General features: G+C 32.7%; 5 protein-coding genes across 8 annotated transcripts in view; 4 read left to right on the top strand and 1 right to left on the bottom strand.

Annotated features, from left to right (window-relative positions):
- Positions 1-408: 408 nt before the first annotated feature.
- Positions 409-1,794, bottom strand: LOC130656456 (uncharacterized protein C20orf85-like). The gene is made up of 3 exons (XM_057459311.1): positions 1,653-1,794; positions 825-906; positions 409-653 (listed from the first exon to the last, which is right to left on the bottom strand). The coding sequence occupies exons 1-3, from the start codon at positions 1,706-1,708 to the stop codon at positions 441-443; spliced, it is 351 nt and encodes a 116-aa protein (XP_057315294.1). The 5' UTR covers positions 1,709-1,794; the 3' UTR covers positions 409-440.
- A 19-nt stretch (positions 1,795-1,813) lies between these two features.
- On the top strand, positions 1,814-3,588 carry LOC130656454 (sterile alpha motif domain-containing protein 15-like). Its single transcript, XM_057459309.1, has 2 exons — positions 1,814-2,053; positions 3,284-3,588. The coding sequence occupies exons 1-2, from the start codon at positions 1,814-1,816 to the stop codon at positions 3,476-3,478; spliced, it is 435 nt and encodes a 144-aa protein (XP_057315292.1). The 3' UTR covers positions 3,479-3,588.
- Positions 3,589-4,600: 1,012 nt separating this feature from the next.
- On the top strand, positions 4,601-6,358 carry LOC130657589 (carbohydrate sulfotransferase 6-like). The gene has a single exon (XM_057460576.1). It carries the CDS (start codon positions 4,897-4,899, stop codon positions 6,286-6,288), a length of 1,392 nt encoding a protein of 463 aa, XP_057316559.1. The 5' UTR covers positions 4,601-4,896; the 3' UTR covers positions 6,289-6,358.
- Positions 6,359-8,780: 2,422 nt separating this feature from the next.
- On the top strand, positions 8,781-22,975 carry LOC130656772 (protein phosphatase 1 regulatory subunit 36-like). Of its 4 annotated transcripts, none has more exons than XM_057459692.1 (17): positions 8,781-8,884; positions 13,728-13,810; positions 14,253-14,327; positions 14,585-14,709; positions 15,896-15,959; positions 16,218-16,316; positions 16,394-16,534; positions 16,704-16,746; positions 16,847-16,929; positions 17,437-17,489; positions 17,565-17,640; positions 17,746-17,775; positions 18,235-18,330; positions 18,983-19,039; positions 20,481-20,594; positions 22,164-22,176; positions 22,390-22,975. In XM_057459692.1, exons 2-17 carry the CDS (start codon positions 13,737-13,739, stop codon positions 22,450-22,452), a joined length of 1,206 nt encoding a protein of 401 aa, XP_057315675.1. In that variant the 5' UTR covers positions 8,781-8,884; positions 13,728-13,736; the 3' UTR covers positions 22,453-22,975. The 4 variants fall into 4 exon arrangements, with proteins under 4 accessions (XP_057315675.1, XP_057315673.1, XP_057315674.1 ...); XM_057459690.1 differs by lacking the exon at positions 8,781-8,884 and adding an exon at positions 11,216-11,341; XM_057459691.1 differs by lacking the exon at positions 8,781-8,884 and adding an exon at positions 11,216-11,341 and having other exon boundaries at positions 22,164-22,207.
- LOC130656769 (spastin-like) overlaps positions 20,790-24,945 on the top strand; it is a 52,486-nt gene continuing 48,330 nt past the window's right edge. Inside the window, exon 1 of the mRNA XM_057459686.1 lies at positions 20,790-20,798. The gene's annotated coding sequence lies outside the window, so the exon portion shown is untranslated. The remainder of the gene's footprint in view (positions 20,799-24,945) is intronic.

The raw sequence follows: 24,945 nt of genomic DNA, 5'->3' as shown, positions 1-24,945 counted from the left end.
CCAGCACCCACTGGTACGTCTGAACCACAGATCATTATTTACTGGCAACTGGATTAACGCTTTCAGTTCATTTTTACAGGAGATTTTTTGTTACCTCGATTATCTAAGACTCAAGTTTGTTAAAAGGCTTCGTTGTAAACTTGACGAGGTTTACCGTATTGAAAATACAACGTTTTTTATTTATAAGAGACGTACTGGGTTCAACCTGGAGCTGCAATCCTGGATATAATATGTTGAGAAAAAAAGAACAGCGTTTCCGTATGAATAACACGCACTCCGAACTTGTCGAAGTTCCCTGGTCGATGTTATGTTTACAGCGGATGGATCTTTAGGGCATTGAACCCTTTTTAAACACACTGAGGACCGACCAACAAATGATTGGTTTATAACATCAAGTAATAATGTGACTGAAAGTATGGTTCTTTATTTTTAAATGATTCTTACTGACTTTCTTGTGGCCAATTAAATGTTCTGAGTATGTCACATCTTCCTCTCGCTCGACCCTCTGGAATTCCGTACGGGTTTGGCTTTGTTAATGCTGATTTCCACCCAATCATATTTGAATCGGTTGCTGGAAATTTGGATTTTCTAATTTTCGGTTCCGACTTTTTGGTATCTTCGTTGGTACTGTTCGGTTTTTCTTCTGATCGAAGCTGAAAAAAGATAATGCGATGTTATGATACATGCATGGAATTATTTCGTTTGATAACCGTTTGTTCAAGAACCCAACGGAAAAGACCCTTGTGTCTAGGACTCTTCCTGGTAGTAGCGTTAAAAGCTCCCCTTAAGAAAGGACTGAGGATAAGATTGCATGTCGTACCTACCTCTTTGTATATGTCGGAAAGAAATCCCCATTTTTGCGGCCAATGCTTTTGTGCTATCAGTTCTCTATTGATGTGATCTTTCCTATAAGAAACAAAATACTTCTGTTATCATCTAAGACTATTTCTCTTCTGTTATCATCTAATCCCCCTGGATATTCCCAGGGGGATTAACTCATCGTTACTGATATCTACCATTTTTAACTCAAACAAACAGCGAGCAATGTGACATGCTAACCCGTTAATAAATCCACTGGTGCACCCGTCCTTAAAATATTGCATTTGCTATTTGCCATTTTGTGTGCTCGTGGCACGGCTATAAAATCGAGCAGAGACAGACAAGGTGTATTATTAATATAAGTAGATAAATGTTTACAATATAATAACGTAAATTGGTACAAATGTGACGCTTAGACAAGTTTCAACTTAAACAAAATCAGTCGAATCGATCGAAACAAAAGTACGATCGATTCCTTTTTTATCTATTGGTGTCAATCGATCAGACCAATCTCATTGTGGAAATCCACCTGTAGGTTAGAAATGGCGTTTGTATATGTATCATTCAGGTGCAGTTTTAATAACATACTTAAACCAAATCAGCATTTTGATTCTTTTATTTTTGTGGTAATGAAATAGGTAGCTTAATAACAAAAAAATAAATTTCTTTTTCCTTTAATCGAATAAATAGCGTACACTTTTCATTGCATTGATCAAGTGTTTTTACCATAAAACAAACAACACGTCACAAATTTCATTTTAATTAGAGCTTTTCACAAGAAAAATGACGAAAAGCGTGATCATGGCAGCACATGCAAGCAAAATCAAACATACCATATTTCATCATTATGAACAACATTCAGCGACTTTCCCAACTTGCGTCCGTCCATTGTAGGTTACAGTGACCAAGTGACGTCAAATTTATTTTGACGTTAAAATACTTTGACGTTATATTCGGTGAGGATTATCATGAGTTTTTGAGGATTCACGCCAATATGACGGATGATGTAGCACCAATTCCGAAGAAGAACTTGGCCCCAAGTTTTGATAAAAATGGCGTTCCTTTAATACTAACTTGGAGTATTGAAGATGTCGGTGCTTGGATATCCGAAGAAGTCAAACTTCCTGAATACGAACAATGTTTCGTTTCAAACTTTATCGATGGTCGTAAAATGATTAATATCGACGCTTCGTCGTTACCGAAGCTAGGAGTAACAGATTTTGAACACATTGCTGTAAGTGATATCGAGTAACAATATTTTTAACTGCTTATAAAATTTACGACGCAAGGGATTTTAATGTGTTTATCTGGGATGAGAGATTTCTAATGTGAAGAAGGAAAACATGTAAGTAAAATTCTAACCTGAAATCTGTTTTAAAACCACCCTCAAAAAACAATCCAACTTTTGATGTGTTATTAATTTTTTAGCTTGAAGATAACGATCAAACATTACCTTTTACAATCAATATGGCATTGTTGTAATAACTAAGTATCCATAACAACCAAGATATGTTTGGGGTAAATAAAGGCAAATGTGATAATAAATTTCAGATGTAGCAACAATTCAGCAATAACTCTTTAAAACCGTCTCCTAACATTTAAATCTTTTTTAAAATAGCATTTTGAGGAAACGCATTTTCGAGCGATTGTTTGAGCGGTTATAGTTATAACAAGATTCTAGGTAAAGCCACCTAATATTTAAATTTAAAGAAATTTATTAAGCCATTTTCATTTTGGCCAGATGAAAACGGTAAAAAATTTAATGTGAGTAAAACCGAATTTTCATTTCGATTTTTTTTTGCCTCAGAACCTAAATCTAAACTATATTGATTTTTTTTTGATTTTTCAGATTTTTTTTAAATTCCAACCTTGTGTCAGGACTTCTTCAGGCCGTCCAAAGTTAAAAAGCTTAACGAGGTTGTTCATATTTTATGTTTCCATCGGAAAAAGTTGAATTCAATCAAATTTCCACCCGGGACAGAACAAAAAAGATTAAAAAAATTAACGTGTTTAGAGATCCTATCAGATCCGATCCGTTCTGTCGCCAAAAATATGTTTGTGGAAATTTCGGCTTAAACTACGGGTGAGTTTATACCCACAACGTTCCCTGATTTTTCCTGTTCAATGTGAAAACCATTAATGTTTATTTAGCGGCTTTATGCCAACAACATAAGTTAATTTTGCTGAATTAATTTTCAAACCTACGCAAACCCAAGTTGAAACGTGTAAAAAAGAAAATTAGCCAAACAAGAATTATTTAATTACGCAGCACTGGGGACGAATTGTCATTTGTATTCAATGATTAAGACAAACTTTTTTCTCGCAACCTCGTGCTCGGGCATCTTGTATCTTTTTTGACATTAGAACGTCGTTAAAGGAACTGGTAACGAGATTGTTTTTCTCCGTGTTTTGAAGAAAAAGGATATAAAGATAATTAAAGGTATAAAATAAATTATATTTTCAGTTAATATCTTCCAAAGTTCGAGAACTCCTGGGCATGGAAAAACCGTTTTGGAACCGTCCTTTATGGTTGACGCCGCATGACCCAGTGCCACACTTTCTTAAAAGAAAATCGCATAGTGGAAGCAACTCAGATGCTTTAACGTACGAAGAACATGCAAGATATTTAAAAAAATTCTACGAACATAAGAGTGACTAAATAAATACATTAATTTATTTCACGTGTTGCTTATAAAATCCATGTCATTTATCCCCATTTTTATATTATTTTTTTTACATTATATTAGAGAAAAGAAGCTGATTTGGACATTTACATGGTTATAAGGCCAGTGACATAGAGTCAGGGACCTAATTTCATCCCAAGATGTTTTCTTGCCTTCTGAGATATGCGTAATGGCGCCTAGCCACATGTCAAAAAGCGAAAAAGAAGCCCTGGAAATGAGATTGTCAGGGACCATGACTTATATTTGTATAAACTTGTGCAATAAAATAAATATGGTTTCTAACGTTGACATCTATTTCCACAACCTGTTCTGTGGAACGCGAAATCTTTGGCAGTAAAAAAAACATAAAAACGACTTTACTGAGAGGTTGTACTGTTTGTCCATATCAACCTCGTCCCGAAGACTTGTTAGGCTTTTTATATTTTTATAATTGCTTAGGTCGTTAAAATATAAAAAGCCTAATAAGTGAAAATGAAGTTGTATAAATATAAAACCAATCCTTTTAAACTCTTATGAATTTTCTACTGTTAAAATCAATCGTCCAATCGATGGAGCTCTTTTAGGTAGTTTATAGGATAATAAAAATCACTGTGCAAAATTTCAGCTTTGTACTATTTTTTTCTGAGTATAGGTATCATAAAACCTAATTTCCTCTCACCACCCTATTTCTACGCGCATTTGTTTTTTACTTAAAAAAAAACTGTTGATCGATTAATTTATGCTCTTTAGCTGAAAAGCTTTCAGGTTAAATTTCCTCCAAGTTAAAATACCAATAAAAGCTATCTGTTTGTTGTTTTAAGCGTACGGTTTTGAGATACACGGGACATCTGTTAAAGCAGAGTAAAACAAAATCAAAACAAGTCGACATCGATTTTGACATGACAAAATTTACCGCAAGGTTCCTTACGTTTTCAGCGAAACGAAATAACACTGTTATACAAGGGGTTTTCTGTCGATACCCTTGTCTTCACGTAATTAAGTTTGTTTTCAAGCTGGGTGAATAAAACTCACCTTGAATGGGTCATGCTGCTCAAAAGTTTGTAATACTCAATTTAAGAATCATCCTCAAAGTGATAAAGGTTTCCATGGTTGGGTAGCTTCGGTAATTCATAATCACAGCCGTATTGTTGCTAATTATCACAGCACCTATTGAATTCAATTAGTGTTCGGCACATATTAAATTTACTGACACTTTCAACTGAACTGACTGACAATCAGATGTATTAACTCCTTTACGCGAACTGGAGATGAATAAAAATATGACAAAGAGAAGGTCAGACAATTTTAAGTAATTGTAATTAACAGAGCGAAAACATATTGATTTAACCTTGAAATGCTCGAATTAATACATTCGAAAGTTTATTCTGCATCAGTAAATTCATTGGTGTGAAAAATGAGCACTACAGAAATTCTAACTTTTACCAAGAGTTTAAGTTCCTTGAGAAAAGACATATTTATAATGAAAGTTGAATATATTGCAGAACGAGTGCGAAAATCAAGAGACACAGTTTTGTGGATAGTTTTATTGATAGCTATTATTTACTTGCTTATACTTCATGTTTATTACGAAGACCGAAGTCGCCACGAAATAAATGAGCTAGAGTCTAGGGCACCGCCATGTTCACACGTGAGGAAGTTACAACAGGAAACTCTAAAGATAATAACAGACCATAACACATCTGATATCTCGTTGAGTGAGGTACAAGAGTTGAGACAAAAAGTTGCAATGTACGAAAGGTTGAATAAACTGTTGGAGTTCAATTCCTGGATGAGTCAACATGGCAGTAAAATGAGACAAAATATTTTAATTGTGTCTAGTCAGTATTGTGGTAGTTCATTGCTTGGTGAACTCTTTAATCAAAACCCACAAGTTTTTTATTTATATGAACCATTACGGTCCTTAAATTATTACAAAGATAACAGACCGACAGACGTATACGATGCCATGGTAACGCATTTACTTGACGGCATATTCCATTGCAAGTTCGATGAATTATCATACTTTGCAAACTTTATGTCTTTTCAGTATAGTTCACTAAAAAGCCGCTTGGCTAGTAGAGCGTTGTCGGCTCCGCCGCTCTGTCCGCCTGTCAATTCGCGTTCATTTTACAGTATTCGCATGTGCACACCACTGAAACCGCAAACCACATCCGCTATATGCAAGTTACATCAACACACCGTTGTGAAGACGGTGCAGTTCGTAGACGTGCATAAATTATCATATTTAATGGACAAAGATAGCTCTGACTACTCGCTCAAAGTGGTCCATCTCGTGAGAGACCCTCGAGCAATCGTTTTCACGCATTTTTTATCGGAAGACAACTCGAGTACAAACTCATCAGATGATTTGAAAAGTTATTCGAAAAATTTATGTGATCAAATGTTACGTAATATTAAATACGCCATTACTGCTCCACCATGGTTACAGGGAAAGTATACTTTGCTAAGATACGAGGATCTTGGTACCAATCCCCATCAAATAGCAGAATTAGTTTACAAGTTTGTCGGTGTCCCCGTGGCTCCACAAGTGCGCATGTGGCTTGATAAGTTAGCATATGGAGCCACCACCAGATCGTCACAAACAGGATCGTCTACCTCGGGGTCTGTGGAAGATTTCTACTCCAAGAATTTAACCTCGTCTGTCCACAACTGGCGAGTGCAAATGAAGTATACAGCTGTTCGGGTGATCGAGACAGAATGTTATGAAGTGATGAATTTGTTAGGGTATAAAATAGTTGATGATGAAGAGGAATTGACGACATTAAGTTTCTCGCTAGTTGATTAATAATTTGTTATTTAAAAACTTAGTTTTTAGCGAACTTAGAAAAAGAACTAACCCAGTGATATTTAACTTTTGCGAATTTTTAAAAAAACGCAAAGTTCACGAAATGAAATGTTTCATGTAAAGAATAGTAACACGATTTTAAACTGATCCCAATTTTTTAGTAGCTCTGTAGTTTCTAGAAAAAGAAGGCAATTTTGATATTCGAATTTTTTAAAAGTTTCTCAGTTTTCGCGTGTGTTAGACACTAAACTGAAACTTCTTATACTGCTTTGAACTTTTCTTTCTTAATTAGTTTTTCAGTTTCGAAATTCCTTAGCACTTTCTTTAAGCCCCGAACCTTATTTCTTATAAAAGAATTCCCTCAAAACATGTATGAACCAATTGATAATGCTATTATCTTCAATACTATTTTTCACTACCTTAAGTTGATTAATTTTAGCCAGGACTTACTTTCGCGAGCTCCAAAAAATGCAAAGATTTTTTGTCGCAAATGAACTATTTTAAAGTTTTATTTAAAGCATTTTTTTTCACAAATCTAGTATTTTTTATCCATTTTAATACACTTCAGGTCTATTTATTACGATGCAGTAAATTAGTCTTACTTAGACTACAAAAGCTCAGCAATATTTTTACAAACTACAAAAATAGAAGTTTACCGAGAAAATTAAGAGACGTTAAAAGGAAAAAAATCCTTTCGTTTTTCCAAAAGTTTCGCGAAGTTAATTTTGCGAAGTCATTTCTAGTAATTTTGTAAAGATTTATATTCGCGAAATAACATATCCAGGAATTCTCCCGCAGATGAATTTTCACGAATATGGATAAATTGCTAAATTCGCTAAAATTAATTAACTTGAGGTAGTAAATATTGTTAGTAGTAAAAAAAATCTAACTGATTAAATGTCAAGTAACCTATAACTAACATAAAAATGCTGTTTATATTACTTGTCTAACATGTTATTGTACAGTAGTTGTATATTTGTGTAACATATGTTGTATATCTGCGCATTAGTAATTTCAATACTTACTTGATCTGTTCATTCTGTTTGTTTGTCGTGTTTTTGTGTCTTGGTGAATCCACATACAAGATGTACAATCAGGTTTTCAAACAACTTCCCAAAAAAGGTTTTTTTTATTTCGCCAGCTGAACTTAATTTAGCTTTAGCCGCAATTTAATACGCTTTACGGAAACTTTATATAAAAAGTAAACAAAAGCGAGACAAGTGTATTCCTAATCTATTCTTAAATTAAGTTTTCTTCGTATCAGCTATCTTCTTAAATTTTTGCACAGATTTTTGTGTGTATTTTTCTGTAGAAGAGGAACATACGCTATTCGTTTAAAATTCGTCTTGTGTATACACATGCATGTACGCGCATGCGCTTTTATAACAAAACATATTAGAGTAGCTTTAGATAAAACAAATTTTTATATAAACAGTGTTTATTTTTTACTCCAACCTCACATAAAGTTTCAAAGTATAAAAAACTCACAATGAGAACGATTCTCTTGTAATTCAGAATCCAAGTTGTCAATAAAGACTTTCCCCTTTCGTTTTTATCCTACTATCCTGAATTCTTAAGGAAATGTGCCGATCTTTTTTGGTTTACAAAATTTTACGACAAAGAATGCATTACTTAATAACAGCATTATTCTCGATATCCAAGTTACTCATCACTAGAGTCATTCATTATGATACATTCTTTACATACACATCTTTTTCTCAGCCTTCCCAGGGCATCAGCGGACACAGTTCACCTGCTTCTATTTTCTGGAGTGTTCGGTTGCTCCTATCAAAACTGCGTATACCTTTAGTTTATTTACACGTGCGTTTAAAGGGGCTACGAACCGGTTAGAATGCTCACATTCCGTATATCCCGAGCACATATTAAAAAATCCGGCAAACGCGTTTCGCGTGCAATGAACAGCCCAGCGCACTTTGCTCGCTGGTTCAATATTTTTTTTCGAAAAGTATATTACAAAGAAATATTATCCTTGATGAAAACATGACAAAGGCTTGAGAAGATAAAATTCTAGATATATCTATATGTTCGAGTCTGTAAATTACATACATGCCGGAAAAATAGCCATTTTTGCTTTTTGCCGCTATCAGCTCGACTTTCGACAGCCGTTCCGTAGCCCCCTTAAGTACATTAGTAATTCCAGAACGGTTTGAAAAAAATGGGTAAAAACGATCAAAAGGCAAAAGGTGATTTAGCGCAAGTTGATTTCACACAATATTTATTAAATCAATGTAAAGTTAGCTGTATTGCACAGAATTTACTGCACAGTCTTATTGAGCAATTTGTTTAAACAAGAATTTTTTAAAACGTTATAGAAGTCTTTGATAAATAAAATGGGAAGAAAGTTATTAAGGTAAGAAAACGCAAATCTCAAAGGATGGGCAAAAATGTGCAAAAAACGGGGCCCGGTCGTGCCCGCAAAAATGTGGCTAAGGGTCGGGTACGGTTTAGTGATTTGTTTATAAATGGTAAACAAAGTTGCGATAAATGAGCATTTGGATGAAAAAATGCAAAAGTCAAAAAAAAAATCACGTCAACAATTTTTTTATAATAGCTATTAGTTCAGTTACAAACGCAAGTGAGTGAGTGAGTTTACTAGCTATATACGTGCAAGTGACCTCTAGTGTGACAAAAAACTTTTATGGTGGTGAACCCACACAGTGTTTCCATCCACGAGGAGAGACACCCTGGCCAAGCCAGGTAGGGGAGTTTAGCTTTTCAGTGAGGCACAGGTGTTTCGGTTCTGCCCGGATAATAAATGCTGCCCTAATTATGTACGGCAGCTTGCCCCAGTTAAAAACATGGCAGAAAATACATAATCAGGTTAACATAAGGCCACCCTCAAAAATATAGCTAATTGGTTAGCGTCACCCCCAACCAACTCACTTTGAAAGGGGAAAGTCGAGTCGGGGAGTCAGTAAATTTGTAAATAATAATCGAAACAATCCACAAACAATCTTTGACATGCAACAAAATCTACCATTTACCTTTTCAGCGGTCCTCTGAATTATGGTTGTTACGTTTGAATGTTATTTCGATAGGCGACTGCGCTGTGCTACTCAGTGCTGTATTTTCCTGCCCGCATTTATATGGCAATACAAGCGAAAACCATGGAAACAACATTGACTGACAAAAATCGAACTTGAAACAGAGGCTAAAAATACACCTGGCGTACATTTAAAACGAATAACAAAATATGGCTGTAAAATATAGCTAGTATTTTTGTAATTTTTCGGGAAAAGTTTTTATCTGACTGACTGACCGACTCACTTTTGTAATTAGAAATGACGCTAACCAAACATATTTTCAACGGTGGCCTAATCAGGACAGGCTGGGTATGTATATTTAGCCTGAATAAATTGAGGTACTAAAAGCCGTTTTTTACATAGTTTTCACATTTGGCCCAAAATAACCCTTTAAACAATTTTGGACAGTAATAACATTAAGTAATTTTTTGGCATTTGGCACTTTATAAAAGGAATATAATCAGGGCAGGTTTATGTACGACAGTCTAATATCATTTGTTGCTTAAAAAACAAACATGATCAGGGGAGGCAGACTTATGTACGGCAGTCTAATATTATTTGAGACTTTTATATTATTTATCACTTCTGACAAGCAAATAGGCTTTGTGTCAAAGTTGTTGTTGTTCGCAAATAAAATGAAATTTCGTGGTATCTAAATTTTGGGATTCACAAGTTAATAACTTTTCACTAAACTTAGTTTCCGCAAAACAAATAATTTAGGTCATACCCAAAATTCAATTCCTGCAAAAAATAAAAATGAATCCACCCATCCGCAAAATCTATATAGTTAGTTTCCAATGGTGTTTTATCATGCAGAGAAAAATGGCATGTGACAATAATTCGTCAATAGTTTATTCACAAAAGTTCCAAGAAAATGCCAATCACAGCCTGCCTTTGCCAGCCATTATATCAGCATTCATAATCTAGCCACCACGACATAATTATGACAAAAAAACATAATCAAGCCATGCGTAAATAATCCGGCTGTCCTGGTTGTAAACAGGCCGTTTTCGCAATCTGGGCAAAACATTTCCACGAGAGACACTCCAGGTGAGTTAGCATTTCCACAAGTGACGCAGATGTATCCACGTGAGACACTAAGTTTCAATATTTACCTGTTATACACCTGCATACCATTTTCTTAGGTCCCATATACATATAGATGAGTTGCAGCATGACGTATATTGTAGTTGTTTTGATTTTGCGTTTAAAACAATGAACATGAGCACGCATGCACACAGCCAAGAAATATAAAGAACAGACCGCAACGATCGAAGAAATCAAGTTAAAAAAGTAACTTACAGTACTGGAAAACATATCAAGCACGTAACGTGAGCGGACTCCCTCGATGCGCGGTGTAACACGTTTATAATAATAAGAAACAATTAAAATAAATTGTCACGATCTATCGAGAATCTAGTATGGTGACAAAACCTGTCGCGATGGTAGGTGATAATGAGAATAAAGAGAAAGTCTTTTTAATGAGAATAAAGAGAAAGTTTTTTTTATTTCAAACACATCTCTGCTTTATCTTTTTTTTATTTTAAAGGGAACTCGAGGTATAAAATGATGTTGGAATTACATTATAGATCTTTTAATAAGTAGTTATCAAGAACTTTTCGTTATCAAGATATTCACATTTATATAAAGGATTTCAGATTTAATTATGCTGCATAAATTATGATGTCAATTTTGACATTTTCTGTCATCAGTAATTTTAGACCTGTTAAGGGATGTGTATTCAAATTTTATAAATGCATAGATTTTACAAAGGTGAATTGATTAACAGAATTTTTTTGCCAAAATGACACTCGTTTATTTATTTATACCTTGGGTTCCCTTCAAGGGGGGTAGATACACTAATATGTAGCTAGTTTATAGTCAGATACAGTCCTGCTGTTATTATTACTTTCAATTTATATATAATAGCTGGCAAAAGCTAATAAAAAATGTACAGTGCTGTAAAGAAATTACCAACTGATAAACCATTAGAGGAATTGAAACAGCTGGTTAGTAAATTTTTTTCATCTTATGTAGTTTGTCACAGATTGAACCCATGGATTTGAAAACCACTGCACTGTATATAATCTCTGGTATTGCTCCTTCATCAATATGTAAATTGGGAATTATGATACCATCTTTATTTTTGATTGTGGTGTACAGCCTAAAAAATGTTTTTCGATGTAGGGGCTGTTTTGGCAGATTAACAGCTTTCCTTGAGATGTTTCTGTTTACTTTTTAAGTACTATGTGACTATCTAGGTTTTAATGCAAACTCACTTGTCCATGACATAGAGAAATCAATCTCTAAAATGTTCTTTTTTGGGTCTACAAAAAATTCTATATCATGACATCCTTCAAGGCCTGTAGGAACAATTAAGATATTGAAATAAGAAATAAATATGTACCACTTAAATCTTTAGAATCTGTAAACTGACCTAAGGAAACTTTGAATGGTGTGTATTTAATGTAGAAAGAGCATGAATACTGTTACTATTAAAATTTAAACCTTTCACTAATGATATTGATAACTTATAATATTGCAGTGGTTTTTAATACAGTAGCCCAAACAGATTCAAATCATATGAACAAAATGTTGTAAAACATAGATTAAAATCAAAGCATTTAAAGCTGTGATTGCTTACACTAAATCAGTTTAAATGTGAAAAAAGAAAATGTTTAACAAGCACTTTGCTAACCACAAGTAAAACATATCTTTGTAAAGTTCTGTGTAGCTTTAGCAATATATTAGCCCACTTTTATATATAACGAAATTTTTGGCATTGTTTTATTGCTAATCCTTTACAGAATTTACTGTCTCTTGGAGGAGACCCTCATTGAAGAAACTCTTCACTCTTGATAGTTGACTTCTGTTGCTTATAGTTGATAGGTTGGGTAGTGCCGGCAGTATTTAAAGAAGTGTTATTTGCAGGATATGCTTGGTTCAGAGAGGAAGATCCTCTGGTGACTAGCGAAATCTTGTGTATTGCACTCTTTCTACATTTACACAATATTACCCTGCTAAATCTAAAAAAGTGTGTATGAAGTTACAAAAGTCAACAAATTTAATTTATTATTATTTTGCATGAAGAGTTCAGAATTTATTTTCATCACATAATATGTTTTTTTTTGTAATGTTGGAAAGAGTTCTACAGTTCTACAATTATTCATAAAAAATAATAATATGGTTATTTCTCCCAAATTAATGTATAAACATGTAATTTTGTTCTTGTCATTCACATTATGATGAAGCATGTCTTTATTATCGATAAATACTTCGGCAAAATATTGTTCTGATGTTCTCCCTGAAAAAAATCCAAACTCTGATGCATGAATTAAAAAATTTAACATAAATTTAAATACGCTTTTTCAATGTCTCGTAAAACCGAGAACACCAATCAAGTAAATGTATAAGGATGTAGGTGCTTGGAAATATAACACGATTCCAACGGAGTCGTTAACAATCTTACTCTTAGAATTATAGTGGCATAAGCCAAGCCAACTGTATAAGTGAGAGAAAACAACTGAAAATAGTGCTCAGATGCAGAACAACTCCTGTGGTGCACGAAAGACTTATTTCACTCAACAGCGAATTTATTACTAAAATGTATGTTCAACCCTGTCGCTACATGTTGAAGACTGCTAGCACAGAAAATGGATGTGTAAGATGTGCAAAAACAACACGGACTCAAGGGGAAAATTTAACTAAAATAGTACCAAAATTACAATTATTCCTTTTATATAATTATCACGGGACATCACAACAAATATACAAATATATATAATGCATCTCCACCCCAAAGCGAACTCTACAGCAGAGCACAAATGGGACAACACAAGGACAACACAAATTATATAAAAAATATAAATTTCAATACGGCAGGAACAAAGGATGCTTTTAACAAACAGTTGGTACATAGATATTACAGTTTGAAATTTTTTAATGACAGTTCTGAATCAAATGCTTTTATCCAGTTTTGGTCAGAGGTGGTCCTTAGTACTCCTCCCCCCGTCCCCTCCCACAGGACATCACATTAGTTATTAGTCCTAAAATATGTAGTACACAAAAATTGTTTGGGTAGTCTTGTTTATTTGTATTGGCGTCATCCATGTTATAGCAGAACATCAAAAAATAAAAAACTGTTTGAATCCAACTATAGTGATCATATCAACTATGCATGCCACAGTGTAATATTATAATATAAGATGTTTTGTACACATGATCACACTAGTAACTGCAGTCTGAGCAAGCTAGTTGTTTTATCTTCTGCAGGTTTTGGATAGCCAAACTAAATCTTGATTTACAACCTCAATCTTGATTCACAACCTCTATCTTAACCAATTTTGCATACAAATTTACTAATAAATAACATGAAATACATAAAAAAATTTTTAGTTTCCTGATATGCTTCCAGACACAAACACAATGTTCAAAAAATGGATATGGAAGGAAGAGACAAATAGTCTGGAACAAATCAGGTATGTAGACAATTATTTTATTATCTGTGAAAGTATAAAGCAAAGTAAAATATTTCACATTACTGGTAGAACAATCTACTTCACTGCTCAATAAAGACGTTAGCTGTTTGGATAAAGCTAGAAGTTTTGATCAAATTAACTTTCACCGCAAATTGAACTTTCGAAACTATTTATTTTAAATAAAATTGAAATAGTAATAATATGGCAGTGTTGACTGTGTATAAAAGTATTTCTATAGCTGCATATACTCTTTACATATTTTGGACAGTTTTCCTATTGAACTGGCAAAATATTATTTCAACTTCTTAGCTGTTAATTTTTATGTCCGGCAGCACACAGAAAGTAAAATTTTGGGGGACTAGAAATGATAACATTTTTTCAACTGCTATTAGCTCTGGTAGTGTATATTGCTACTACAGATTTGGTGTTTGTTTGTTCATAGTACTGGTCACCAATTGACTAATGCTTCAAGAGCTAAGAAAATGACAAGACCATTTATAGCACCACATAAGAGCAGGTGTGTTCATCAAAAACTTAGATAAAGATTTTAAAATAGTGGCAGGCTGCTTATTTTAGTGTTAAGAAAAAGTAAAAATGTATATATACTGTTTTGAAATCTTATTTTTCATCTTTTATACTATTATACTTTTCCACTGCCAATTAAATAGGGACCCCTGTTGGTAAGGAACCTGCTGAAATTATAGAAGGTCGAAACATTAAGTGGCACCTGGCCGCCTATTGATTAACGCTCCTTCATTTTTAATTTATTTTCAGTTCTTCAACGAAGCAAAAGAAAGCCGTGCGACAACACAAAAAATCAGTTGTTACTTCTCCCAAACCAAGCACAGTAAAAATTCATACATCTGAAACTCGACCAATCACATTGCATGATGTCAAAGGTTTGTGTTTTCACTTAAACTCTTAGGTAGCTTTTACATGGACAATGAGATTTAAACAAAATGAAACATGTAAAAGCTGCTTTACTTTAGGCAGCTTTTGCCAACAAGTTATCACACCTTGTTAAATATGTGCACGTAGAGTGGTATGGTTAGGTTTTTAAAACATTTACGTAAAATATTTACAAGTTGTGACTGAGTGAAAAAAACAGTAGCTTTTGAATTTGATGCTTGATAAAAAGAATATAAAGAAAAAAATCCATGATGAACAGAAAATTGTGATTGGATAAATGGAGAATATGAAAAACACTATAGTTTTCTGGATTTGCTTACAGAAATAATTGGGCTATAAGGTATAAGTTTGTCTTGTCCTTTAATTTCTTAACACAAAAAAGATATGATTGTATTAGTGGTTTTTAAACTTAATTTCATGAAACAAAATTGAAAAACTTTGAAAAAGTTAAAATTCAGTAAAATTAAAATAGTAATATTTACATCATCACATAAAATTAACTTAAATTCATTCAAGTTAATATCAAAAAATATTGGATATGTTTTTTCAATTTAAAAGAAAATCAAAATTAAAATCGGTTTTGATGATAATAAAAATTAGAATTTGATTTTCAAATTTTTAGATTAAGAATAAATTTTAAAAAATGAATTTTAATAAACCTTTCCCGAATTTATTTTCTTTGATGTGCCGCAGCTCTTTCTCAACTTTTTTAAAGAAAATGAATGTAAGTTTCGAAATTCTCACATAAAAATTGATAAATTGTGAAATTTTCATATTCAAACATCAAACAAACAACCTGCTACAACAGTTTTTTTAATTTTGTACTAATTAACCTTTGCTCGAATATGAGGCTTATTAGTACAAGTCGAAAATTAAGAAGGCTGTGACCGTAACAATAATGCCACCATAACAGGACTTTCCAATGTCGTAATAAGTTGAAAATCTATACATTAACCAATTTACTGATGCTGAAAATGATGTTAAGGTCAAAATAATTCGGGAAATGTGTATTGTAGAGAGCACAATTTTTTGCCATGAAATAGAGTTCTTTTGCCAAAAAATGGAGTTCTTTTTTAGTTGTTTGTTTTAAAACGAAAAATAAAAATTGAGTTGAAAGTTGAGTAAAGAATTTGTTGTGGATTCTATATATTATAGCACTTTTTCTTTAATTTACAGTGGTATCTTATGAATTGTTAATGGCATCGAATGATGTGGCAGAACTATTTCAAGACAGTGTAAGGTAGTAAAATAGAATTATCAATGCGTCACATAAATAACTTGTAGTCAATTTAAAGCTGTATATTATGAATGTTGTATATGTCCGAAAGTAACAAAAGTTTAACGTGTATGAAGATTCCATCCTATGGCTGGCTGTTCCTTCCCTCCTACTGTAACTATGCTATCTAACCACCAGGCATGAAGACGAAAAACTGGAATGAACCACTACAACCTATCTCCACAATATGTATGCTGTGTTTATGTTGGTTTTGTATTTTAGAGAAAATCAGTTTGATGCCTTACTGGTTGTTTTGTTGTGCTACTTCGATGTATTCTTTGATAGAATCGCTCTTGAAAATCAATCCAAATCCACGCTAATGTAAATGTTTTTTATAGCAAGTTCAACTGCCTGATTATATGTACATTTACTCCAACTTATTTTTTTATTAAATTTAGGGAACCGAGTGTAGCAGAGAAGAAAGCAATTTTGGTTACTATAAACAAGGAGGAAAGGATTAAAAAGCAGTTAGCAGAAAAATACTGTACTTTACTTCTTGGTCTTCAAGGTGAGAAGCAACATCACATGGCTTGCGGAAGGTATGTAAGTGCAACTGTTAGAACTTGGTCCATTAACGCCTTTGATATTATTAAAAAACTCCTTTGCTAAAGAAAGTGAACAATTTTGAATCTTAATGATTTTTCTAGGATGTTAGATTTTAATTCAAACATTAAGATATTATCTCACCTATAAATTATTTTTTTACAGGCAAAGAAAATCATACACCAAAGCGGATAGGGCGTTCTATGAGGTTTGTATGTCAAACATATTTAGTGACACCTAATGTGTTTGTATTCAAACTCGTCAAAGTGTGTGAGCCAGACACCAAGTTGTGATTTTTCAAAGTTTAGACCTTATACTCCTTCTGTTGTCTCGTTGTGTGGGTGACGTTTCGTAGAAACAGTTTAGAGCTCATACAGGAAGAACTAGGCAGGTATGTTCTTATTTCAGTCTGCGTCTATACAGTAGCTTGCGTTTTATACTAACTTACCATTTTTAATTCAGAAAGTTTTATTTCAAACTAAATTTCATGCAGATTGAAGCCAAGTGCATAAAACAAGCCTTTGCATAATATTGAAATTTAAAAAAATGCTTTTTTAATTGTATATTATTTTATTCTCCCGCAATAAAAATTCCAGAGAAGAGAATAGGCCGAAAACATTTAAATCACTTTTTAATCTACTGTATTCTTTCTCTTGTTTTCTCGTTTTTATTATTGCTATAGTTGTTTTTTACGTCAATTTTTGTCACGCTTTTATTTGTGTTAAATTTAGCCTTTAACAGATCTACCAATGTCGTTTTGAGTTCTGCTTACAAATCGAAACCAGATGATTATTTTCTTTCATTCCAATTGTAAAACATTTCAACTCAAAAATATGTTTCCTAACGCATAAATAAAGAAAATATAATTTTAACTATAAAATGACTGCAAATTTTTTAGATTATTTCGCAGTAACGCGTTTAATGCACATGGCCGTCCATTAAATAACGATGGTGAGTTATTGTTTATAGTTACAAAGATTTTTTGTTCTCGTTTTGTTTTATGATAGGTTTTTTTTCTTATTTTAGGTTTTAAGCTGGCATCAGATCTAACCACAGAGGATATTCATAACATCAAACTTGCATCATTCTCTTCGAAACAAAAGTAAATGTTAATTCCTCTGTCGCAATTTTGTGTTGGCTCTTTTTGTGAAAAAGCATCCTGGACTTTATTAGGGTAGTTAGATAATATTTTAGTTTTATATTTTAGTAAAAGACCTCCAATCAAGTCTATGATCAAGTATGTATCAACTGAAATTGAGTTCTATCATTCTGTATTTTATCACTTCGAAGCAACTGCATATATTGTTTAAACAAACATCTTTCATCATGTATGAAAAACATTCTATTATCCTTATTAACGTGTCCAGTTGTTTAAAGTATTCTCGATTGTTTCCTTTACAAACACCCTGCTTACGTAAATTTTTTTCACAAAATTCTTTTTCTGCTTGGTTGAAACACTTCTCCAAACCTGCTTGTCTTCCGTAAAAGTTAGGGATATGTTTACTGTGGGGGAGAGAGTATAATGTTTTCATGGTCTTCACATTTTTTGAAGAAAATTTTCTAGTGGTAATGATGTGGAAAACTTCCCTGTGAATTATTTGCAACTCAGCCCATGAAAAATTAGGCTAAACTTCTTTGCAATAACTCACGAGCATATACTATTGGTATAAATTTATCATTAAATTATTTGATTTAGCCAAAGATCACCGGTGTTAGTAGCTTTGCTTCCTAATTCGAAAGAATCTGCAACATGGCTGCTTGATAGGAGTAAACCATTTTCAATAAAAAACAGGTATGTGTATGTGGTAATAAAAATAAAAATATCTGAATGAAGTGGCATCAAACAAGTTAACCTTGTTTGATGCCACTTCATTCAGAAAAACGTCAGAAAAACAAACCAAAAAAAATTCTACCAGATAGACAAATGTTCTTACAAATGTAAGCAAATAAGATAAAAAAAGTCTTTTAATAATTTTTAGTCCACTAGAGAGTAAAACAGAGTTGTAAAACGTAAAGAATTAATGTTTCTTTACATTTTTGTTTACTGTGCCAAGTTTCTCTGAAATGGAGCAGTTTTTTGGACCGACCAACATGTTTAACAAGATTTTTTTATTTAACAGCTAACAGTTTACAAATCTGCATTTAAGTATTGTGACGAGCCAAAACAGCACAATAAAAAGTAGCATGATTTTCTGGAACATTATAGGAATTGTTTCTGAAATCTTGAAATAACTTTAAGTATGTTTTACGTTACTCTTTATTACTTCGCCACAAGCCTTAAATAAAATGAGAAATTGCATTTTCACCATGACATGTGACAACTCTTCCAAAAGTTGTTGAAATGAAAACTGACCAAACAGAAACGATTATTTAAAACCTTTTGATATTCTTTGCGGAAATCTTTAATGCCTGCTGTTTTTGAATTAAAAATTGAAACTTTTTAGCAAAGCTGAAGCAAAAGAAAATGATAATATTTATGAAATCAACGTAGAAAGTATGAGGTAAGAACAGTATCATTGATGCATTAATCGACCAACTGACTGACTGATTCAAGTTGCATGCTTCAGAAAGAATCGAATTCTAGTTTATCATTGTTATTTTTTACATCTATCATTGTAATCTAAGTTCAATATTTTTCATCCATGTATTTTTCTTTCTCATGTTGTTTTCCAGTATTAATGTCATTTTTATACTGTAACGCATCTGTTTTATGTTGGAAAATTCTATTTTCTGTAAATGGTCACATGGTGACCACCAATAGTCTTGGAAATTTCTGAAATTTTGATAAAAAGTTGAAATGGCCTAGAATTGTCCTGAAAAGAAGTCATGTTGAGTTAAAATTTTTACTAATCCAAAAAAAATTTAAAGTCTTTATTTTCTACTTATCTACATCATTCGGTCTTTTTGATTAATTTGTCATAGATTACTTCTGATTAGTGATTGAACATCAATTACATTAGGATTGTAAGGTTCTTAGAAATGGGACCAGTTTGTAATCTTCTAAAGTAAGCTTCCAGAATCTCAATGTTAGCTTTGTTGGTGGAGGAAAAAAATTGATTTTGATTTTCCTTCACCCTTAACAGTAGAGTTTTTAAAATGGAAAGATTGTAAAATAATTTGTAAATAAAATGCCATTTCCAAATCATTGATTTGCATAGTCTGAGACATTTTCTACAAGATATGAATAAAGCCGCAAAGTCTACAAAATTTATTCCCTACTAACAAATTAAACTCCTTGAGGCAAAATCAAATGCGGAGAAAAAACTCTATTGGATTTTGCAGATGATGATGAATTCTGTACTCGTCAAAGATCATCCTGTCACTTGGTCCCATAAACACAAAGTTTGTAAAACGTTGCAGTACCTTCGTCGTACAAGTCCTGGAATTTAGATTTAAATCTTCTGTGGTCTACATGCAGTCGATTTTGTGCTAACATCTGCTTTTACTCTTAAGTACACAGAACAGACATCTACACCCTACTTTTAGTACACGTTTTTTACACATATTTATGTCATCTTTATTAGTTGCTTGATCACGAGACATGAAACAAAAAAGTCCTATTTTTTTTACAATTGTTATTTTGTGCGCTGATCATGCTAATTAAGTCATGAGTTACCACTTCAGATATCAGTTTTCAGTAAAAAAGGTCAGATTGATTTCAATTTGATCCACGATGTCACTCGGTCAGGAAAAGTTAGGAAATTTTCTTATTTAAGACAATTGAATGTTATATGTGTTGCCAGTTACATGTATTGTGCTTGTTGAAATTTTTGACTGTGAAAACTGAGAATTTAATAAATGGCTTCATTTTCTAGTACATTCAAATCCATTTTGCATTTACGGTATTAGATACATCTTCAATTTTTTATGGAATTTGTCATTATAATTAAATAACCTTGTAAAATTTTTATTTGTTTTGTATCCAAAGTTTTTTGTACGTAGGGTAGGCATTATTGGGGAAATGATATCTGGTTTTAATCCCTTCACATTGGCTCCTTTTGAAGGAGATGAAGAAAATGAAGAAGAAGAAAATATTCAAGATGGAAATGTAAAAAGGTAATATATGCAATAGTATGGACCAATTTCAGGTGAAAAAGAAGTCAACTCGAAATTTTTCATAAAAAATCAAATTTCTCAATGAAACGTAATGTAACGTTTCATTGTACCTTATTTGTAATATTATTTCAAATATTAATTTTCCCGTGACATAATTTCACTTTAAATAATTTTTCCACATAGTGTGCAGTAATAGTTTTTTAATGAAAACATGTTATATAGATATCTAAACAAGTAGGAAAGCGAACGAGACAAGAAAACCTTTTGTGGGGTTGACACTTTTTTGAATTATAACAATAAGGAGACTGGGAATGGGAATACAAGGCTATGTCATTAAGGAGACTGGAGTGCTAACATAATTATTTTAAAAAACTTTAATAGATCACACTCGATAGCTAAGTAACCTATGAATTAGGTCTAGCTTTTCTGTCTGGATCATCTGCTCATTAGTTTTTCTTATGTTCTTCACAAAGTCACTTATTAATAAATCCTAGAAAGTGACATTTTCAGCAAAAATAAACAAATTGAAAATGAAATGTTAGTACAGATTATGATCTATAAATTTCATTTGGTCTCATGCAGGAAAAATTTGGTTGCTAGGCAACCAACCTAAAGCGGCCGAAGATTTGCTGAAAATATTGTTTCACATTTTTTTTAAATTTATTTCTTTCTTTTTATAACTATAGCATGAGAACAGATGATTATTAACAAATTTCAGTTGATTTCGTGTTTGGGGAAAGAAACAAATTGCTGCCAGGCAACAGGCCTCAACTACCCCAAAATAACCGTGCATAAGGTTTTATGTTTGTGTTAAAATTTTATTTCGCGTTTGGCCATTAAGATGTCAACTTCTTAAAATTTTCTTCGTAGATAAGTTTTATTAAATCTGTGAATATAACTAATATGGTTTGCACAGAATCACGGTTATTATATATCATACAGCATTGAAAAGTAAATATTTCGAGATATAACAGCAAAATTATTCACATTCTTAGTGAAATGTCTCAGTACTTTAAAATGTGCAAAAGCAAGGTGACTTTATAACATTACTTCGACACATTCTCAGGTACTGCAATATTCGAGTACATTTTTCGTTTTACTTTAATTCGCCAAATGTAAATAAAATTTAGCAATTTTACCAAAATTTTCATATGGCAAATTTTCTTCAATCAAGGTCTAATTTTTAATTAAACACAAGACTCTTTTCCATCTCCAAAATCGAAAACAGTTTTATTGAAAAAAACAAAAATTGAATTTTATTGTTGTAGCTACGTGCAAAACATGTTCCATAAGAACACAGGCTTTCCACACAAGTAAAGAATTTCTAAAAATTGTCTAAATATCAGGAAAAAGGTCAAGAATTTAAGAAATTTTTTGGATATGTCAGGAGAATTTCAGGAATTTTAGGTTAATACAATCAATAAATTATATATGTTCTTAAAAAATGGCATTAACACAATGTTTGTCAAATCAAGGAATTTCGGATAGTCAAAAAATTCAGATACCTTGCTCAACTTATTATAGCCCAAAAATTATTTTCTCACGCACAATAACAATCTATCTTTTTAGATCTATGGAAGTGGTAAGTGATAACTCGACACAGGCTTCTGAAGGTAACGAGGCTTTCTACAAGTTTTTAAATTAACTGTTTTACATTTATTTGAACGGTAGCTGACACGAGTATTATCCACACCCAATTTTTATTTATTTATTTATTTATTTATTTATTTATTTATTTATTTATTTATTTATTTATTTATTTATTTATTTATTTATTTATTTATTGTTAAATTAGGTAAGGAGATGTGAAATAACGTCAGTATTAAAAGACTGGTGGAAATATCGTTACCGGCTTTGACATCATGAGTCAGCCGACGTGTGAAACGTAATCAAACTCGAATATTATTTGTGAAAGCAGAATGAAAAAGTGGTAGCATTCGGCGTACACTCGTCGACTATTCGTACGGTATATTTAGGTTTTTGTACACAAATGGGTTGGCCCATTTCTTCGAATTTCACAATTTTAATAGTTAGAGTTTTTTAAGAATTGACAGGAAGATGAAGAATAGAATTTCTTTTCCACAGTGTGGTATGTTGTAAATGAGATATTAAAATACTACTTCATATAAATTCTACTCACAAACCTTAACCACTTAATTTTGTCTTCAATAAAGTCAGTATTTGTGCTAAAACCGTTGTAGGCACACAAAAAAATCTGAAATCAAGCACAGACTACAATATTGAGCTTTATCAACTTTTTTGTAGGGTTAAACAAGTGTACTGAAAAAAAAAATTATTTTTCGTTTATAATTTTATTAATGATTTATAGTGTATATTTCTCTTTACGTGTAATAAATAATACTATATTATTTCTATCTTCACCAAGTGCATGTGTTCTAATCCAACTACGAACGTCAACCAAGCTTTAAACACGGCACTTGTACGTTTGATAGGACGATCCCTAAAAGGATGGGCTAATGCGTTCACAACTCGGACAAGGCCAAGTCCAACTTTGGACGATTGGTAAAAATTAAAGTCCCGAGAGGGGCAGGCCAGACTATTCACAAATGCCTCTTGATTTTTTTTGCACACATGGATAATGCAACTGTTCACGCATGGCATTTAGAGTCCGTCATATTGGATAAGTAAAATTATTGACGCACGATCCTGGGCTTTCCAGAGACTGCGCAAGAATTGCCCAGGCTCATAGCTCGTATGGACAACAATAAAACGTTAAAATGTGGGCTAAGCTCGTGGATTGGCACATGGCGTTCGAAATTAAGAAAAAAAGTCACTACACAACCTTTGGTTATTAACATTACAGATATTTGAATGGTATATTTATATCCTAGTTTAGAATACGCTAGTCGCACTTTCTAAAGTGCCAGAATTATAAAATAATTCACATCAGGGCGCACAAAGTGACGAAATATTGGAAAGAAGAGCCCGGCTGACGTCAGCAATAATTAGCACAGTTGAGAGATTTTATAAGCGAAAATCCTAAGTCCACTGTAAACATTGACAAGTGAACTCTGACATTTCTAATAATGTAAATCTGAATTCCAGTTTTTTAGTAATTATTATTGACAAGAATTGTCGCCACATTTTCATTTAGCTACCTATCAAGCTCGAAAGTTTTCCAGTTTATTTGAGCTAGGAGGATATTTGAGTTACTTCGCGTTAAATCCAAGGTTTTGATGCTTACAAGTTATTCGTCAGCCCTGTCAATTGTTGGTTTTCGTCCACCAAACTGACAGGGCAACATGTCAAAAGATAGGACAATGTGTTTCAAGATAGGCATTGTATTATAAGATTGTTTGTCCCGTTTTAAGTTAGGTCAAACTATATTGACAAAATATCAAAAATGCATGAAAAACAAAAAGCGAGTCAAAAGAATAAAATCACACAAGAAGAATAAATAAAAGTAATTCCACATTGGTAAACTAATGTGCTTTTCATTACACAAAAACAATACAATACTAGAGCCGCAAAAACTAATGACTTCCGAATCCCGACAATAGAAAATTCTTCCTCTATTGAACTCCAACAAAACGACTATACAATTTTATATATACGCTTTTACCTTAATCTTTTATATCTATATACATATTTAAGTTTCTCATATCAAGGAGAAGTGTTGGTTTGGGTATTTCTGAGTTTACTAAAGGTATATCATGTTTTTTAATTACAGAAAAAAACTTTCGTCCGTCTCTAGTTTACATTATGAAATTGTAAAAGCGTAGAGAGAGGTCTGTATTTTGACAAGTTGTTTTGTACACTCAGTTTAGAGTGTTCAGCTTATGCGATTTAGTTGTTTATGTTCAATAAAAGGTGTTTTTATTTAAAGATGGTAGTATTTTGCAGATTGTTCTAATCATATGGTTGCATCAAATTCACATGGTTTAGGGCGGGTAACCAAGCTTTATCCAAATCAGTCTAAATAGCTAAAAAAGAGAGAAATTCAGAATTCTGAAAAAAATATTTCAGAACCCTAATGGAACATAAATTGCACCTATTGCATTTGAAAAATTCCAACACTCAAAAAACTCTTTGGAAATATTTATCCATTTTTTTTTCATTTGAGGGGTATTTTAAGTATCCCTTTTCCATCAACACTTGTCACAAAGCATCACAAGTTTCATTAATTATACGGCCTACAACAGCTGGACTCATTCTGTAGCTTGCAGATATAGTTGCTTGGGCGTCTCCAGTAGTAAAATATCGCAAACACACACATAATCTTTCACTTGGCCCAATTGGTTCTCGCATTCTTGTGGTCTCCTACCTTGTGAATGGAGCTACAAGACAGAGAAGCTGCTCAAAAATTCCTGGTGACATATGAAAGCAACAA

The sequence above is a fragment of the Hydractinia symbiolongicarpus genome, chromosome 9 (genome assembly GCF_029227915.1).
Source record: "Hydractinia symbiolongicarpus strain clone_291-10 chromosome 9, HSymV2.1, whole genome shotgun sequence".
NCBI lineage: Eukaryota > Metazoa > Cnidaria > Hydrozoa > Anthoathecata > Hydractiniidae > Hydractinia > Hydractinia symbiolongicarpus.
The sequence above is the reverse complement of the archived record's forward strand: the minus strand, read 5'-3'. Positions and strand labels throughout refer to the sequence as shown.